Below are 18,506 nucleotides of genomic sequence, written 5' to 3'. Positions count from 1 at the left end.
CTGTGGAACTCAAATACCGGGTATGCACTCACCTTTGGCAAAGGCACCTCACTGTTGGTCACACCCGGTGAGTTCTTCTGGTTAACAAATTATCTTTTCTGGAAAGAAATGGGACCTGTTGAAACATAGCTGAATTTAATTGATTCTTCTAGCACGCAGTTGTTAACTATGTCAGATGTGTGACAAGATATGAATACATGTTTCCCTGGAGGCTGGATTTGGTTATCGGGTCTATGGGCGGTTTGATAAATTGTAGTAATACTGCAGTCAGTGCTTCTTGAAGGTCCACCAAGCACGTCAAGGCATTGGGAAAGGGACAGAGATAAGAAGGAAAAAAGCTTTATGATAAAGACAGAAACAGACCGATGAAAAAGGAGGCTACCAGAGCAGCGGTATATAGCCAAGGAAGCATGTCCTTAACAGATAAGTGATGAGGACCCAGTTGAGTTTATGACCGGTAGAAATGAAAAACCCAGCAGAACCTGGTAGCAATGAAAAACCCGGCAAGTGAACTTGAGGACTCAGGTGAGGGGAGGGCAGCGGGAGTTACAAGTTTCTAATGGCAGAACGATAAAACTTTTTCTGGAGAGAGGACAGCCCTTGGTGTGTCATCTCATGGACAGCCTTGTTCTCCACCTCAAGGACAAAGCAGTTCCCCACATGGACTTCACCCCTTTATCTTGCGTGGCTGAGTTGACTTTATGGGAAGAACAGAGAATCCCAATACCTTAGAAGGCTCCCCACCTCCACAAAATTATCTGTGATAAAGCAAAATGTTTATCTGAGTTGTGAAGCTGTCAGGGAGAGGGTAATAGAGATGAATTATAGAAAGCAACACTGAAAATTTACAGGCTATCTCCACACTTGCAGAATTCAGTGTTTTTTGGCTTTGCTTTCTTTTCCCCCCTATTAGAATTACAGAAACTGAGGTGCTTTTCGTGCAGGCACACTGTTTGCAGAAATGCCTGCTATCTCGCATTTCAGTAGTATTTCATCATTGGGCTTACCACCAATTTCATCTATAATCCTCTGTGCCTGAATCAGGTGTGATAATAAGGTAATGGGACTGATTTTGTTAACAAATAGAGTTTTTATAATTAAATGAATGTCCCAGTTTAAAACCACTCAACTCGAAGTGGCTCACACTTTAGTCCAACCTACTGTCCATTGCTCACCTCCTCTTTTGATTCTGCCCTCAAAGGTCAAGGCACATTCTTTTTGTAGCATCCATGATGGGTTTATCTTCTGAAGAAGGATTTCTTATGTTAATAACCAAAAGCCTTTCAGAGACATGACTTATAAATAAAAGAGAGACTCAAACTAGTTACTAGGACTATTTTGTTTCCAAAATGAGATATGACTATAAAATAATGTCATTGATGTATCTGTGTGGCTCAAAAAGTGACTTTCATAGAGAATCTTACAGAAAGTACTTCAAAGAGTTCAGCAATCATTTAAATATTTAAATACTGATATGTTTGTTAAAACAGCCTCTTTACTTAATAAACACACTTAAGATCAACATAGCACGAGGTTAAGAAAGTTTGGCAAACTCAGACCTAATCAAAGCAGTGAAGACTTTCTGTTTGAACTGAGGTATTAGCTCAAATAAATTCCTTTTAGAAAAACATGAAGTCAAGACCTTCCAACAGGGAAAGTGCATATGCTGTCCTACTAATTGACAGCAAAGTTATTCCAAGAAATGGTAAACTTATATAGGTTTACGTAGAGCTATATAACACTGTGACTACTTCAGGAAACTACAAATACACCTTTGGAGCAGGCACCAGGCTGCAGGTTTTAGCAAGTGAGTACTATAAGCAATACAGACTTTATTTAAAAGTTGCCGATGTTTGAGGTGCAAGGGAAGGTAAAATAAGAAAAACACTCATTATAATCCATGGAGGCAAAAATGACTACTATCTGAAGTGGCAATTCTGGATCACTGTACTCTGGACAGGAGAGGTGAAGGAGAGCTCTGAGGCTCACCAGAATGGACTTAGTTCTCATACCAAAAGAATTGTATTATCATCAGAAAAAAATATTTATTAGCTAAAGACCTTGAGAGACTCTTCTAAACATAGGAATTCTGTGTTCTTTATTCTTTTAAAACTGTGTTACCATTCAACATTTTTCACTCGCTTTTCCTACCCGTCTTTATGCCTGTCTCCCCTGTCCAACTTTGTCTGGACATCCATCCTTTAAGAAACTATCATGCCCACTTCTTAGCCTGTCACGTAAAGCACTCTAAAATCTGGGCCCTTTCTGTTCTCCAAATTTATTTCCAACTATTCCCTTTCACAATGCTCTGCTCCAGGCAAACTGGACACGTACTTCCCCTGAATGCTTGCACATGCTCACACCTGTACCTCATCTCCATAAATCAGACACCATGGATGCACCATTGAAAACAGACTTGTGTATCTAAAACAAGTTGTTTCTTAGCCAGGAGACTAAGCGCAGGTGTCATCAGACTTAATTTTTTAGGGAGATCTTTAGAAATTATGCCCCTTTTGAAAAATTAAGACGGTTTGCATAAGAGGTGGATAGCAAAGAAAATGCTTCTCTCATGGGTATGGGAAGGAGGAATCTATCCGTGGGAAGATATTCTCTAGAAGAATATGCTGTATGAACAACACTGACTAAATACAAATAGGATTTTTATGAGCTGGTGTATTCCCTGCATGTCCTTGCTTTCTCTCTGGAGTCCCTAACTGTTTGGTGTTAGACCCCTGGTCCCCCAGACGGCCAGAAGGAGTGATGCCAGGGAGTTTCCTTCTCAGGTTTTCCTTCAAGTTACCTCAAAATGAGAGAGGCTCGAAAAGATCTCCTAGACAGGATAGGAGAATCTACCTATAGGAGAATGATCTCAGGTTAGTCCTTGAGTTGTGTTATCTCCCAGGAAAGGGACAGTGAGAATGGAAAAGTCTCCACTAGGACAAAGATAGAAAGTGGTGAAAGTCTTTTTCCTGGTGATCGTCTAAGCAGGGGATGAAAAGGTCTGGATTTAAAGCCAGATGCTCATTCCAAGGTTGAGCAGTGTCTGTGATTGTCTCCAGTTGTGTGGAATGGGAGAAAGTGGGAATCCCCTTAGATGTCTCAGGGCTGGACCTCGGTCAGAGGTGTCTGGCTCTGGCACTCTCAAGAGGTGGACCAATATGCTGACTCCTCTTGCCAGGTGTGCAATGGCAGCTGCCCCCTCAGCCTCTCCCACTGTGATGACAGTCCCTCTGGCTGTCTTGGCTTTGGTGCCGTGGACATAAGCTATTCCTACTTTGTCCAAATGAGACATATGACCTTCAGAACCCCTGGAGAATTATTATCTAAAACACCAGAGAATATGCTAGGATTTTGGCAGCCAGTATTCTGGGCTTGTGCAGCAAAACTCCTTCTTTAGAATATTCAGAAAGAATACCCTTCATTTATCCAACGTAGAAACATTTCTGAAATCCAAGCTGGTGCTGGGATTCTGTGCCAGGTTATTACTGTGACAATTACTTGATATTCTCTGTGCTCACGATATCGCTCCTTCCAGAAGATCTTTAGGGAAAACTTAGTGTGGTTTCTAGAAGGTTTTTGCTGAGCCGAGGATCACTGTGTGAATAATAATGTGGGCAACACGCTCACATTCGGAGGGGGAACAAGGTTAATGGTCAAACCCCGTGAGTATCTCTGCTGAATCCATAATGAACGTTTTAATTTCTAAAGGCAGCCATAGCACGGAGCTTCATCTAGGGACTGTTTTCTGCACCCAGTTTTATTTTTTATGTTCATTCTAATCATCAATCCTAATGATCATACAGTGTATATACATGCCATGTATAAATGTGAAAATGGGCACGAACTGGAGAAAAACAGATTCCTTGTCCTTTTTATATTAACCATTTGGGGCAGAAAGTCTGGTTGTGGTGAACGCAGGGATAAGTGAGCACTGGAGGGGGAGAATCCCTCTCAGGGGCTTTGTCAGGATTGAGCCTCTCCCCGCTAGCCCAGTCAGGAGGCAGCTGGGTCTGGCAGTGGAAGGATGAACTATTTAACCTCGAAAGAGCCTTTCTGTACCGACCCTGCTGTGAATTGACCACAATACTAAACGGTCTTCCCTGCTGCCTCTCTGGCCAGGGTCCCAGCTGGAGGAGCACACTGCTGGATTTGGGGATTGAAAGGAGTTTCCTGGTACACATTGGGCTGCTTGGTTTCCGTAAGGCTTTCTATGACTGTGTAATATTGGCAGCAACCGTAAGCTGATTTGGGGAGTGGGGACGACTCTGGCAGTAAACCCAAGTGAGTCTTCAAATTAACTCTCTCAAGCCTGTTCTTGCAGCTTGAAATATTTCAGAACTGTCTCCTTTTTAAGCCCAGATGTTTAAAATGTACAGTTATGGGTAGCGTTTTGCTCCTGTCCATCCAAGCTGAACCCTTGCTTATCCTTCAATCAAAATAACTAGATGGAGGGGTCCATGAGGGCATGTTAGGAAAGCAGTTGAGGTTATGAGACTGTTTTCTCCCAGAGCAAACAGGGAGGCCTATTCCAAAAAAAAAAAAAAAAAAAAAAATGGCCATCAAGGAGCACTGAAAGTTAGAGAAGGTGAGAATTTGCATCACATGCCACAGCCTCCTCAGTCCATATGTACCAACCTCACCTCAGGCCATGGGTAAATACTGTTCCCCACCCCACCCCACTCCCAGCCAAAGATAAGTCTAGTGCCACTGGGAATTCTGGGCCTCAGGCACATCCCAGTGACCTCTCTAGAGAATATCTCCCCAGCATGGATTATCCGGAATGACTCAAACCTGCCGTATAATTCCTGCATCTCTCAGTCCTCGTTGGCTTATAGCTTTATGGTGGATTTGCTAGAAATAACAGGAAAGGAGTTGGTTTCATCCTAACTCTGGCCTCCTCTGAGTTTTCTTAAGACTCTTCAGGAGCATCCTAGAGACCCCCTACCCTATTCAGAATTATGCTCTGTACAACCAGACTGTGTTCCCAGCAGCGTTTGCTGTGGCTGTGGCTGGAGCTGGCTCCCAGGGTGGTTCTGGAGCTCCAGGCTTGGCAAAGCTCAGGGAGAGGAAGGGGAGTTGTGCTGCGTAGCCAAGGGGCTTCAGGAAAGACATCTTTGATACAGGCACTAAAGAATTTCTAAATGAGCTTCTATGTGTTAACCTGATAAGACTCTCCAGGGAGAAGGTCGCCCTTGCCTTTGCAGCTCTAAATGTAAGACATGTGTTGCAAGGGGAAAAAAATGAGAAATGTCAATTGCAGTGCCAAAATGAAGAGAGTGGGTATAAATATTAAACCAGTTTTAATGTTAAGTTTATGAAATGTAAGTCTTTCAGGAGAACTGGCTCATGGTACATTTATTAGGGTCAATGAGTTAACTGTTTTGTCAATGTTACTGGTATACACACTTTAAAGGAGTACCCAAAATAGAACATGAATTTTTGACTCAAACTGCCTGGACAAACCTAACTCTACTCCTTGTTATATGTGACTTTAGGCGGATTACCTAATCTCATCTCTTCGTGTCTCATTATTCTCATCTGTAAAATGGGGATAATAACAGTACCTAGCTCACTGAATTGTTAGGGGATTAAAGGAGTTTCTACCTATAAACTTTGCACAGTGGCTGACACGCAATAAGTCTTCAATAAATATTAGTTATTAGATCGGGTTATAGGGAGGCAGGAAGAGGAAAATAATGGTCTCCTTTTCAAGTTTTTGTAAAGTGCAGCATTAGAGTGTGGCTCTAGCAGCACAGGAAAGCTCATCTTTGGGCAGGGGACAATGTTACAAGTCAAACCAGGTAGGTTTGAATGTTCCCAAATGAGCCACAATTGCCACCTATGTTCATTTTTTGGTAAATCTTCTCTGCCTTTTCAACTTCTAACCAAAGACTTATTTTTAAGTTTTATTTACCTTAAGTTAGTAAAATATGTGAAAACTAGCTAATAGGTTCTTTTCTAACCCATTTGGTTTCAGCCAAGGGCAAAAATTGGGGTGAGAGTTGAGGTGAGTTGAATCTGAGTTCTAGACTAAGACAGAGAATATCAGTTTGGATGACGGGAGAAATCAAAACATCGAATATGAAAGGATCAAAAAATGAAGGTGATTTTACATAATAGATATTAGAGTAGAAGCCACTACTATAGCCACTAGAATTCTTTAAAAACTGTTTTTCAAGGAGAAAACTGTCTTACAAGCATGTAAATGGCAAGCTTTTTTTTTTTTGGAAAAAAATGGGGAGGAGAGAAGAGAGAGCATTAGCAATTGGATTTTTTTATGTTAAGAAATATGGAAGACAGCATTTTCCATAAATGGTTTTTAAAGGCTATCACCAAGTAGGAGTCAAATGCATAGAGCATTCCCCTGGTGAGTTATAGAGGAAGAAGAAAAGGAAAATTAGCAGAACAAAGTGTTTTTGTACAGGGCAGAAACACTGTGCCAAACTGGGACAAACAGCTTGTCTTTGGGACTGGAACGAGACTCAGCGTTATTCCCCGTAAGTCTTTTGACACTTGAGAAAAAGCCCTTAATCTAAAATGACCAGCTCTCACATCCGAGACACCTAATGAATTTCTAAATAGCTTCCGTGTGTTAGCCTGATAAGACTCTCCAGGGAGAAGGTCACCTTTACCTTTCTGGCTCTAAACGTAAGACATGTGTAGTAAGAAAAAGTGGGAAATGTCCATTGCGGTGCCAAAATGAAGAGAGCAGGTATAAATATTGCACCCATTTTAATGTTAAGTTTGTAAAATGTAACCCTTTCAGAAGAACCGTAGCAGGTGCATTTATTAGTTTGGGTCTACACAGCACAATTGTCCAGTTAATTTGATTAATGTCAGTAGCTGATCCAGATATTTAGGCACTTCCTTGAGAAACCTTCCTTGTGCTCTAAATTGCCTGAATTGACGGTCACATTACCTAAATAATTGCCAGATCTGTTTTACTTTGTGCTGTATAGGCTCAGCCTAATGAAAACAAATGCTGTTGTGTTTTTTCCTAGTCTGTCTCCTCTCCACACAGAAAGTTTTCCTTCTATTCAACAGCATTTCTTCAGACAAAGAAAGGATAACCAGCAAGCCATTTGACTTACTGCTGCTGCTATTTTGCATTTATATGACTCTTTTCCTTGGAAGAGATTAAGACACTTCATAGGACTTATTAGCTCAACAGATTGACAGCCTAATTAGAAAGAGAGAAACAGATTCTGAGTATCTTTTTGTGGCTGCTGTTCCTGCCCCTCGCGTGGAACATTTGGTCAGATAACTTTGTGAGGCAGAAATAAGATAGGGAGGTGTTCTCCTGGTGTGGTGTGGGCCTTCTCAGCTGCATGTGAGCGCTTGGTACAAGAAGAAAAATGGTGCCATATAGATCAGGGCAACCGACAGAGCCAGGAACATTTCTTTCCCCCAGAACTCATGTGTTCTCACAGAGCAGGGCATGATGGTTTTGACATCAGCTGTGTGTGTGTCTACTCTTCTTAATTTTGATTTCAGACCCTTCCACTTCACGTCTATCCTTCCATCTTTAACTCCTTTCTCTCTCCTTTGATTACTGAACCATGCCCACCCCAGCACCAAGCCCACCACATGCTGCTGCCTGCCTCTTTAACCTGTCAGTTATACTTCTCGGGAGTATCTTAGCTCCCTGAGAGATCCCCAAATGTCTCAGGGACCTAAAGGAGTCCTCCCTGAGGGAGGGCCCCGGCAGAGTTCCCACCGAGGTGCCAGTGGCTGCCATGGGCTACCGAATGCCTACATGGAGACAGGAGCTGGGCCCCAGATGAGGAAAAATCCGTGAAGGAAGGTCTGCCACAAAATAAGGAATACCATGGCTTTCAGGATACATGTGCCTGAATCTTCTTTACCTGAGAAACTTTAGCTTCCACCCGAGAACTTAAGACATGTGGCAATGAAGAGGTGGCAGGGTTTTTGTAGTGGAGTCAGCCATTGTGCACAGACAGGCTTTGGGAGTGCGCTCCATTTTGGGTCCGGCACTCGAGTGACTGTTACACCAAGTAAGTGTGTCTTTCTCATTTCTGTGGGCTAGTAGGTCTGTGAATCATACAGAGGCGTTCTTCCCGCCTCCCCTCACCTCCCATTTCCCAGCTGTGCTCAGATAGGATACAATTTCTGGATCTAACTACACTGCCAGTTTGACCATTAAGATGGTCGAATTCATTTTTAAAAATAACTTTGGCTGATTTCATTTAATGTTGCCAACAGCAAAGGGAAATTAGCATGTCATGGGAACCTAATCTATACTCACTGACTGCCGTTAAGAGGAGGGTCATTTTTTCTTGTCCCCCAGCAGTTAGACCTCAGAATTCAGCTGACCTTTTCCAGGCCTGCCTCTTCTGGCAGATTAAGTGGTTTTATCCACTAACTTTCTTGCAGGAAAACAGATGAAACAGATATATTCTCCTTCAGTTTTTACTAGAAAAGCTTTTTGTTAGTTATTTTGACAATAAACTTCAGCTGACATATTCCCTCCTACTCGTGTTCATAACATCTTGCCTTGAACAAGTACATTTTCCCCATATTATTCAAAATGCATTTTTAGGTTATAACCCACTGCACTACCACTTTTATTTTTACAACATTCTCTCATAACGTAAACAGTGTCACACATGGTCAAACATATTTCACAGACAGAAAAGCCAAAGCACAGACAGGTTAAGTAATTTAAATCAAACCCCCCGAAAAGTCAGAGCTTGAAATTCCCTGTTTTCCTCTGGTGAATTATCTTGAGCTGTCATCTTTGCAAACTAAAAACATAATCGCCATAGGCCGCAGGCATTCGCAGGGGACGAAACTTAACAAAAACTGTTTCATCGAGTTGGTGTTTTAAGTGTATCCCCAAATCTTCTTTGCTGTTGGTGCTGGGGATGGGTAAGAGCAGAGGGGGAAGATGTGGAGGCAGCGCGCCCCGCTGGGCTCGGGGGGATTTTGTAGGCCTCAGAATCACTGTGTTCTCCAGCAATGACAAACTCATCTTTGGGGCTGGAACCAGATTACAGGTCTTTCCGAGTAAGTACTAGGAACCAAAGAGTAATTTTGAAAAGGTGTTTTCCATCAGCAGCCAACTTGCTTCGGTACGTTCTCGCTGAACAGCAGGCCACCCTCCCAACACGGCGCTCGGTGGGGGTCTTCCACACCTCTGACTGCCTGGGTCTGTGTTCCTCAGGACGCCGTTTCTCACAGGTAGAACTGTCTGTAAACCAAATGGGTTTAATCTATACGTGAATATCATGGTTCTGCTGAGAATCTTAGCAGCAGTGAAAATAAGACACTAGAGAATCAAATGTGCTATAACTCTAAACAGATGATCGCTTTCTCTTTTGCATTTTTATTTCAAAATATCAGGAAAGGTGAAGCAACTTCAACTTCTTCCATTTGAAAACTGTTTATCAATTATGCTTCCCTTATATGCAAAGAGACCTAGATTAACTTTGGATGTTTAGTCATTCGATTTCATCATCTGTGTCTGGAATCTGTAAAGGGCAAGGGAATCAAATGTAATTAAATGAGCAAATAATCTTCAATAGTCAATATTCCTACATTGTTTCATGTGCTTTGCTCTGGACTTGTTATCTAGGATTTATCTCTAATAGGCTCCCCGGAAGGACAGTGAAGGTTTTTGTTAAGGTTTTTGTGTCTGTGTGGATAGCAACTATCAGTTGATCTGGGGCTCTGGGACCAAGCTAATTATAAAGCCAGGTAAGTCTCAGAGATGTGACTGTAAGGGAGAGGAGACTCAAGTTGAATAATACATGAAGCATAGCGTGCAAATTATATTTTTAAGAACAATCCAGCCTGCTAGAGACAATGCACTTGACCCAAATGGAGTTTTCACTCCCAATGAGAGGCAATGTCAGCCGCTGACTCTCATGTTTGGTCTAGTAGCTTCCAGAATGAATAATGTTTAACTAGCCCTCTAAAGTAACAGAGCTGGGTTGTTAAGGACTATCAAATTTCCTTTGATATGGTTGGAATTCTTACCCAAGGATAGAACCAGCCTCATTCCACTGGAAGAGCAAATTCAGAGAAAAGGGAAAGGTCCACAGTCAAAGATCAGGAGGTAAAAAATAGTGTGCCTGCTGCTTTCCACACATCCTTGCATCTGGCACTGTCCTGAGTGGGAAGCAGATGACTGCAAAGATCTTTGGTCACTTGCTGGTGAATCACCCAGAGTTCTGGGCCTTAGCACAAGCCCCTCAAGGATATAACTAAAAAGGCAGTGTCAGGGCGTGTCAGGGGAATATGGAGGCTGAATGGATACCTGGCAAGTCAGCCTTTGCTGCGGTAGGACTGATGTGTTCTTAGCCTGGAAAGACTAAGCCCATCCTGACCCCATCCCACCATGCCCCTTCTTGAGGGTTATTGTAAGGCTATGAAGGGTTGTGTAAATTATGGGAGTACTGCAAACAAGCTCATCTTTGGGACTGGCACTCTGCTTTCTGTCCAGCCAAGTACGTGAGTAGTAGAACTCAGTGTCTACGGCAAGTGGGAAGTAACAGCCCTCTGGGGAAAAGGGCTGAAGGATGACTTAGTTCCCCACGGTCATCCCTTATCTACCATAATAGAGCAGGGTCTCAAAATTTCCCATTCTCCTGGATGGCACCCCACAGTCAGAGAAGGGGAAATGATGCTAATATCAAGATAAATCCCAAGGAAAAAACCTACTGTGGGAAAATAATTCTCATCTAAATGCTGCAGGCTTTCTGCTCTGTGAACCCTATTTCTAGTACATTTCTCAGCTCTGGTCCTACCTACCTTTACCTTTGTAGTAAACCTCTGCTAACCTGTTTGTACAATTGTGTGTCAGCTAGTCCAAGCACCTTCATCCATGGGCCATATCTTCTTTTTCTTCCAAAAGACATTCCAGAGCTACACTTGGGAAGACTGCTGCAAAGGCAGGCAAAACTGACCTGGAGTGTGGGGGGAGGCAAAGACAAGGTTTAGGGTATGTCAGCTCAGTATTAAAGCTGTGCCCATGTCTCAGCTTCCCTGTATTGCCTACACTTGCTTCCCCCTTTCATTTTCCCTAGAATACATCCTTTTGGTTTGTTCTGGACACCTAGTACTCCCAGATTGAGAGGAGAGAAATAAAATCAGATTTGAACCCTTTCTCTTCAAATCTGAAGAATCAACAAGTCACAGTCATGTCAGGAATGAACTCAAGTCTTCTTCTCTCTCCACAATTAAAATTCTATCACTTACACTCTACTCTTAACCAAGACCTGGTATCACTGTCTTGGATGCTGACCCACCCCACTCTTCTTTGATATTTATTGTATAGTAAAACCCAACCAATGCTCAGCTCTGTAATAAAGGAGCTCTTGTGCGCTCTTACCCTTGCCTTTAAGAGACAATCTTTCTTATAGAAGAAAATTTTCACTTCTATTTATTTCAGGGCTCGACTTTAGGGTTGTGGCAGATGGTGTGTCATAACTCCCTTATCTGTTTAAAACATCACATGAGTCCATGGCGGAACTTCTTTGGGGAAAGATAGGATTGTTTGCATTTTGTTATTCTTTCCTGGTAAAATCTTTTCTTAGGCTGCCACATCAACACTATTACACAATGAGAAAACTTTGAAATCTCTTGACCAGTGAGTAGGAGACAGGACCGTGGAGTTTGGGTAGAATCTGGATGTGAGTTCAGATGGCTTTGCAGCTGGAAAACATCCCTGTGGATATAGGAATGTATTCCCCCTTCAGATTGAGTGTTTAAGCCTGAGCTCACACATATGAGAGCAAGAATTAACAAATTATTTGATTCGGCTTTGGCAGATTTAAGCCTAGAAATGCAAAAGGGTTTTTAAAGCTCATAAGTTTGGTCTTTTTAAATAAAAATAATTTGCTTTATGTAGCAGAACCAATATTTTTCTTCCTATCATAAAAGGCCATTTTATAGAGACACAGAAATTTTAAAATCACAAAGAGTCCAACGTGCCTTGTGTTTGGTGGGGTTTTACCAGGGGTTTCAGTAAAGGCAGGAAACGCTGTGGGAATAATAATGCCAGAATCTTCTTTGGAACTGGAACCCAGCTGGTGGTAAAGCCCAGTAAGTGACCTTGTTCTATTTATATTTGAGCCAACAAATAAATCCTGTGAAGTTAATGGAGATTGAATTTAACATGTAGACAATTGTACCTTTTGAAAAATGAGTTTTGCAAATGCATAAAACATTCGTGATTGTTGAAAATAGAGCAATAATGATAAATAATGCAAAATGAGACCATCCCAAATTGCCTTTAATATGGTATCTCAGCTCTCCTTCTTATAAAGAGATATAGAGGCCATGAGTTATTTGTAGCCACGGTATGTCTTCAACTATGTTTTGCAATGATTTGTGTGTTTACTGTGAGTTTGCCCACAGAACTTGTCTTCCATTCTATTAAAAATGAGAATCTATCTCATTTTAAATGCCACTGATATGTAAAAAGTACCTTCTTTGTCTCTCATGCCTGCATAAGTATTTATTCTAAAAGCCCTAATAGGAAACCCAAAGTGTCTCATTTTGACAAATATTCACTTCTGGTCCCATGTGTGTCAAATTTCACTAAAAAACAGCTTTACTATTCAAATGCAATGGGTGAGGGAAGCAATTCAAAGATCAATTGGTGATCCCACATGGCTTTATCAACATCTGAAAGGAAATTCATAGTGAAATAAAATGGCAGGCATAACGACAAGATTTTTGTTTAATGATCAATTCCTCCACAGAGAGTAAAAACTTTTAAATATACCTCCTTGAGGAGGAGGAAAATAAGAAATTTAGGAGCTTCGCATTCATGGAGGTGCACCCGGGGTGTCAGTTACTCTACAGTGCAATCAAAAAAATAATATTAAGAGGCAAGTGATGTCACAATGACTGACTAGGTTATTCAGCCCTACAACAGGTTATAATTAAGACTATAAAATGACCAATCCAAGGAGCTTTAAAATAGAATAGGCTACTTTTGATGGTTTAGTTGTGGGAAATGCCCAAAGACAGGGAAGCTAGCTACCAACTAGCTGACTCTCTAAGTTTGCCTTAGATCTAGTAAACATGACGAACCAATGTTAATCTTTTTTAATGACTGCAATAAAGAATATTTGGGGCGAGGGGGGTGGGTCAGGTAGAGAATGAGGAGAAGACAGTGGGGCTTGGTTCTTCAGGAGTCGAACAAGGCCCCATCAGGGCTAGTGATAAGGGCATCAGGTTTCCATCACTTGGTGGTGAGAGAACGTATCCACTGACGGTGAAAAGAGATCATTTCCCAAAAGACTGGGATCCCTCTGGGCCAAAATTATTTATTACCACTACCCCCAGGTAGGGCAGGGCTATAATGAGTACAGCAAACACGTATTTGGCCTCAGGTGAGGTATTCTCTGAGTTTGGTGATACGGCCACTCTCGAACAGAGCTGAGAGTGAGGTGAGGGCTCTGGAACACTGTTCTATCTCAGATGGGAATTCAGATGTGTGTCTGACATGGTTCTTTTCTGTTCCCATCTTTTCTGGGCTCTGAAGAGTGGATATCTAGCGTGGCTGTCTGCCCAGACATTTTTTTTGCCTGAAGTAACAGAATTGTTTTTGATATCACAAAGGAGTTTATAGAATTGTTGCTTTTATAATTCACTCTCAGGGTCAAATAAGGTCATCCAATTTCTTTTCTGCATATTTGCAATAAGCAGCATAAAATTCAAGCAAAACAACCAGAAGACAGAGAGAAAGATGGCTGAAGAGATAGTGAGGCCTGTTTATTAGGATAGAGGAGACAATGTGGAAATTTGTTAGGATCCATGAAGGTGAAATATCCATCAAGGGATGCGTAGCTTTCCTGAAAAGAGTCACTAGGAGTTTTTGTTATGTCCTCAATCGCAGTGTGAACAAAATTACAACAAAATCATCTTTGGAAAAGGGACTCAACTTCATGTTCTCCCCAGTAAGTGCTGTTCATGTGAGTTTCTGATATTGACTCCCATTGAGTTAAAAATGTTTTTAGTTTGGGTGGGAAAAGTTTCTTAGGCTCTAAGACATGTGGGTAGCCTCCGGGTCCTCAGGCCTTCTGCCCTCCCCGAAGCGTGGTTCTCAGCCCTTCCACAGCTCAGCCAAATACCATTTCTTCTCTTCTAGAGCTGGGAAATTTGCTGCCAGTGTTCTGCTGCTTAAATATCAGTTATCTTTATTGTTGTTTATGTAATATAAAAAGTAGAAAAATATGAAACTATGTCCAGAGTCCATCTTCAGGTCTCTCCCCAGGTTTGTCCCCAGTGGACTTGTTTGGACACATTGTTAAACCCAATGTGATCTCTGGCTCCTACCAAAGTGGTTTTGGAAAGGACCCCAGCCTACCTATGACTCCTCTCCTTCCATTCATCATAAATGACCCACTTTCGCCTCTGCTAAGATTCCTGGCCTTGATGCCCCATGCTTTCTCATTTCCCTTGTTCCAGGAATAGGTGAGAGATAACTAATTGTTTGAGATCTACTTTAATGCCAGAGGCAACAAAGATGATATGTCAGCCAAGAGCAACATCTGGTGTTGAGCCTTCTCGCCCCATGCCATTTTCCAAATCCTTTTCTTTGTTTAGGAAAAGTAACCACTCTTTTTTATTTCTAGCACAGCAAAGAGTTCATTATGAGGCCAGAGACAGGGGTTTCCTTTGGAATATTTTTCACAGGTTAAAAATAAGCTAGAAGTTTCCAGGTGGTTCAGAAATGCATTCTTGGGCCACAACTCCATGGATGGAAGTTTTTATCAGTCAAAACCAGAAACGCCTTAATCATATCACGTTTTATAGAGGACCAGGGAGAAGGAGGCAAAGACATGGTAAAGGAAAACAAAAACTATGGTAAAGTGGAGAGATGTCTGGGTGATTCCTGTAGGGGAGAAGATTAACAAGAGGAAACATTCAGGAAAAACACTGGGGTCAGGCACTCAGAGTTTTTGTTCTGGAGGCAATCACTGTGAGAATTCAGGAGACAGGCGGCTTGTCTTTGGAAAGGGCACAAGACTTTCTGTGACTCCAAGTAAGTGTCGTGGCCATCTCCAGTTTTTCAGCCATTGTTTCTTTCCTTAAATAATTTTCAGTGTACCTAGGAATGCTTTTGCCCCTAAAAAGAAAATCTGTTAGGAGGTGGGAAATTAGTGCTAAGCAGAAAGATGAACAGGTTGCTCTGGCATAATTCAAAAGCCAACCAGACTGTCATGGGCAAGCACATGTAACCCACCCTGGCCTCCGTGCCTGCAGCTTGCTCGGACCGTACACCCTGGCCCAGCTCTCTCCTTTGATCCCAGGGGACCAACACCTTAGGCCGGAGAACCTGAGACTCCTTAGCCTGGGGAACACAGGAAGACTTGTCTGAGATCCAAGAACCATTTTTTTTTTTTTTAGTACATTGTGGGTTTGTATTTAATGTTGTTATTAATTTTAATGTGAGTAATACATGAAAATTTCTTATTGTAGAAACCATTCAAATTATAAGTAAAGCCAATATTCACATTGATCCTCTTTCTTCAGTATCAGTTTCCTCCCCAAAGGTGACCACTGGGACTGGCTCGGTGTGTTGTGATGAGTTTCTATTTGGAGTATATTGACATGAAATCTCCTGTCTTCAAGGAGGGAAGCTGGAGATGCAAAGAACTCAAACTGCAGTTTGCAGATTTCAGTTAGATATAAGGAACAGTTGTTTGAATGCAAAGGCTGTTGGCAAAGGAGAGCCACCTTCCCAGGAGCTCTGACAAATTAGATAGGTCTTTGGTCAGAGAGCACCTTGTCTGAAGAGAGGAGGATGGACTGGATGACCTCTGAAATCCAGCGGGGTCTCTGCAGGACTCCATGGCAAGCCTCTGTAACCGCCCTTCTCTTTTGCCTGTCATCTGGTCATTGTTACAGTCTGAGCCTTTGTCAGCACTGCTCCTGTGCTGTGAGTGGTTTGATTTTCTCAGCATCTGCAGGGTTTTTGCAAAGAAAGGAAACTCTGTGCATACTCTGGAGCTGGGAGTTACCAACTCACTTTCGGGAAGGGCACCAAACTCTTGGTCACACCAAGTAAGTTCTTCTTTCTGGCTAATTATTCTTCACAAGAAGCCTGTCTTCCATCAGGCAGAAGCTGTCAAAATACAGGTGGTGTTTTCTTTGCTTGGTTTGTGTTGGGTGGTTTGTGATACCAGTTGGAAAACAAGGTTATTAGTGCACATATTCCCTGGGGCACTGTACTTAGCTTTTAATATCCATGTAGTCTCTCCCTGAGAAAATACGTGAGCCTGCATGAGGAGGAAGTTCCAGTGAATGTAGGGGGGCGGGGGGGAAATGGCGGGAATTAGATGAAAATAGACAAAGGGCCTGCAGGAATAACAAACAAGATGGGATCCCAGGAGACCAAGCAGTAGCCACTTTGAGTGAATTTCTCAGGAGCTGCCCCTGCCAAGGCCCATTTCCTCAAGGAAAACTATGGCAAAGAGCATCAGGCTGGGAAGTTGCTAGTTATTAGCATTCATCCCATGTTCTAACCTAATTACAAGGAGACTGTTTTGGCCATGGGCAGTCATTTCAGGTTTTATTTTCCTGCTTGCCTCCTCCACCTACACCTGTCTTCCTAGAGGCCCCAGTCAAGGTTATTGCAATAGCACTGAACACTGTGTAACACCAACACAGGCAAATTAAACTTTGGGATCGGGACCACGCTCACCGTGAAGCCAAGTAAGTTGTACTCTCCTTTGGCTGGGCCTTTAGGGGCAATCAATCAAATCATTAGTTTGAAACATACTTTAATCCTATGCATCTGCTTGGGCTCTTTATTAATGTTCTTTCCCCAGGACAAAGGGAGTTGGTTCCCTTTTCTGCTTTAAATGAGATGTGCGCACACACACGCACACTTGCTCTGGCTCATGGTGAGGAGCCCTTAGGAGTATATACAACATTTCCAAAGAAATAGAGATATAAACAATAATTGAGCCAATGAGAATATCAGGAAAGACCTCTAGAGGGGACCCAGTGCCCCACCATCCCTGACTCGGCTTCGCTGCACACTCCCTAGCATATGAGATATGCTTTGGCTCTGTGTGATGGTGTAGGGCAGGAAATTCCTCAGCTTCTCTCTGGAATTCCAAAATTTAGCAACCCTTGCTGCCAGATAGTACTTTTTTACATCTAACTTTGACCACTCCCTCCTAGGCCCACTGCAATTTAAATCTCTGAAAAGAGCCACTAGAACTTGGGGCATCTAGTTCGAGAACAAAATTTCTGCCGTAGAACATGAAACTCAGCACTGAGTTTTCTTCTGCAACGTCTCTGAGATGTCATGTGTCCCCTCTGGATGTTGTGAAGCCAATGATCATAGATTAGGCAGTACAGGATGAGCTTTGAAGACAGAAAAGACTAAATTCAAGTCCTAGCTCCACTACTTTTCTAGCTGTGTGACCCTGGGCAAATTGCTTAACTTCTCTGAGCCTCAGTTTCCCCATCCATAAAATGAGGGTAAAATATACCTACTTGTTGAGTTATTGTAAGGATCAAACAAAATAATATAGCTAAAGTATTTAGCATAGTGCCCAAAACATGAGGAGAGCTTATTAAACCTTAGCTATTAATAATAATAATTCTAAACATCATCTCCAACACACAGTAGAGCTTTTGTTTCACCCTTTGGGCTCTTCTGTCAGGCTCTGTCATGCATCAGGAGAAGAGCTGGCATGGGGGAGGGAGGAGTGGGGAGTATGTCAGCCTGTTCTGTGAAGTTCTTCACCTGGGAGTAGAAAGTGTCTCAGTGGAAATAGAAAGAATCGTGGATAATTTAAATACAGAGGCAGGAGAGAGGTTTCTGCAGAGAGCTGCGTGGCTGGAACAGGGACTCTGCTCACAGTACCACCGGGTGAGTGTTGCAGAAACTGAAACCCTGCACCACCCTCTCACCACGCTGACAAGTGTGACTTCCTCCAAACCCGGAGCCCCTTCCCAAGACATGTGGAAGGACAGGGACAGAGAGAGGATAGAAGCTTCACAGGGAAGAGCAACCTATCCCCAAGTTGTCCTTCTGCTCCCCTGGGTAGTGAAGTTCACGAGCAATATGGGCCTGAAAATAGGCCCTAAAAGAAACTCTCAGACCCAGAAATGGAGGATCAATAAGGTCTATAGAGGCAAATTGGGGCAGTTAATATTGAAGAAAAGAGATCAAGGGTAAGGTGGGCATTGAGTCACATATCTAAATCTGGGGAAGGAGGCATTAAATAAAAGCTGGAAGGATTGTATCCTCCAGCTCCACCAATTTCAGACCGCAGGACGCAGCTAACACTGCAAAAAGAAGGGAGTGAGGTTAGTGGTAAAACCTTCCTAATAGGTTTTTGAACAGTGAAAATGAGCTGTCAGGAGTGGTTGCCAGAGCACTTTCTCTAGAGAGTTTTTGAAAGGAGATAAACACCCTCCTATCAGGGGTGATTGAAGTGCAGCCCTCCTTGTGGGCAGGAAGAGAAATGAGAGAACCTCTTTAAGCCTCTTCCCAGTCCCTCTGTGGAAAA

At 42.5% G+C, this 18,506-nt stretch overlaps 1 gene segment (V, D, J or C); it reads left to right on the top strand.

Annotated features, from left to right (window-relative positions):
* The first annotated feature begins 2,759 nt into the window (after positions 1 to 2,759).
* LOC120593962 (T-cell receptor alpha chain C region-like) overlaps positions 2,760 to 18,506 on the top strand; it is a 49,449-nt gene continuing 33,702 nt past the window's right edge. The window contains 1 exon segment of the C gene segment in view: positions 2,760 to 3,662. Within this exon segment, the coding sequence occupies positions 3,650 to 3,662 (13 nt within the window).

The sequence above is a fragment of the Pteropus medius genome, unplaced genomic scaffold (assembly GCF_902729225.1).
Source record: "Pteropus medius unplaced genomic scaffold, Ma_sr-lr_union100, whole genome shotgun sequence".
Taxonomy (NCBI): domain Eukaryota; kingdom Metazoa; phylum Chordata; class Mammalia; order Chiroptera; family Pteropodidae; genus Pteropus; species Pteropus medius.
Note: the sequence above shows the minus strand (reverse complement) of the source record. Positions and strands in the feature narration are given on the sequence as shown.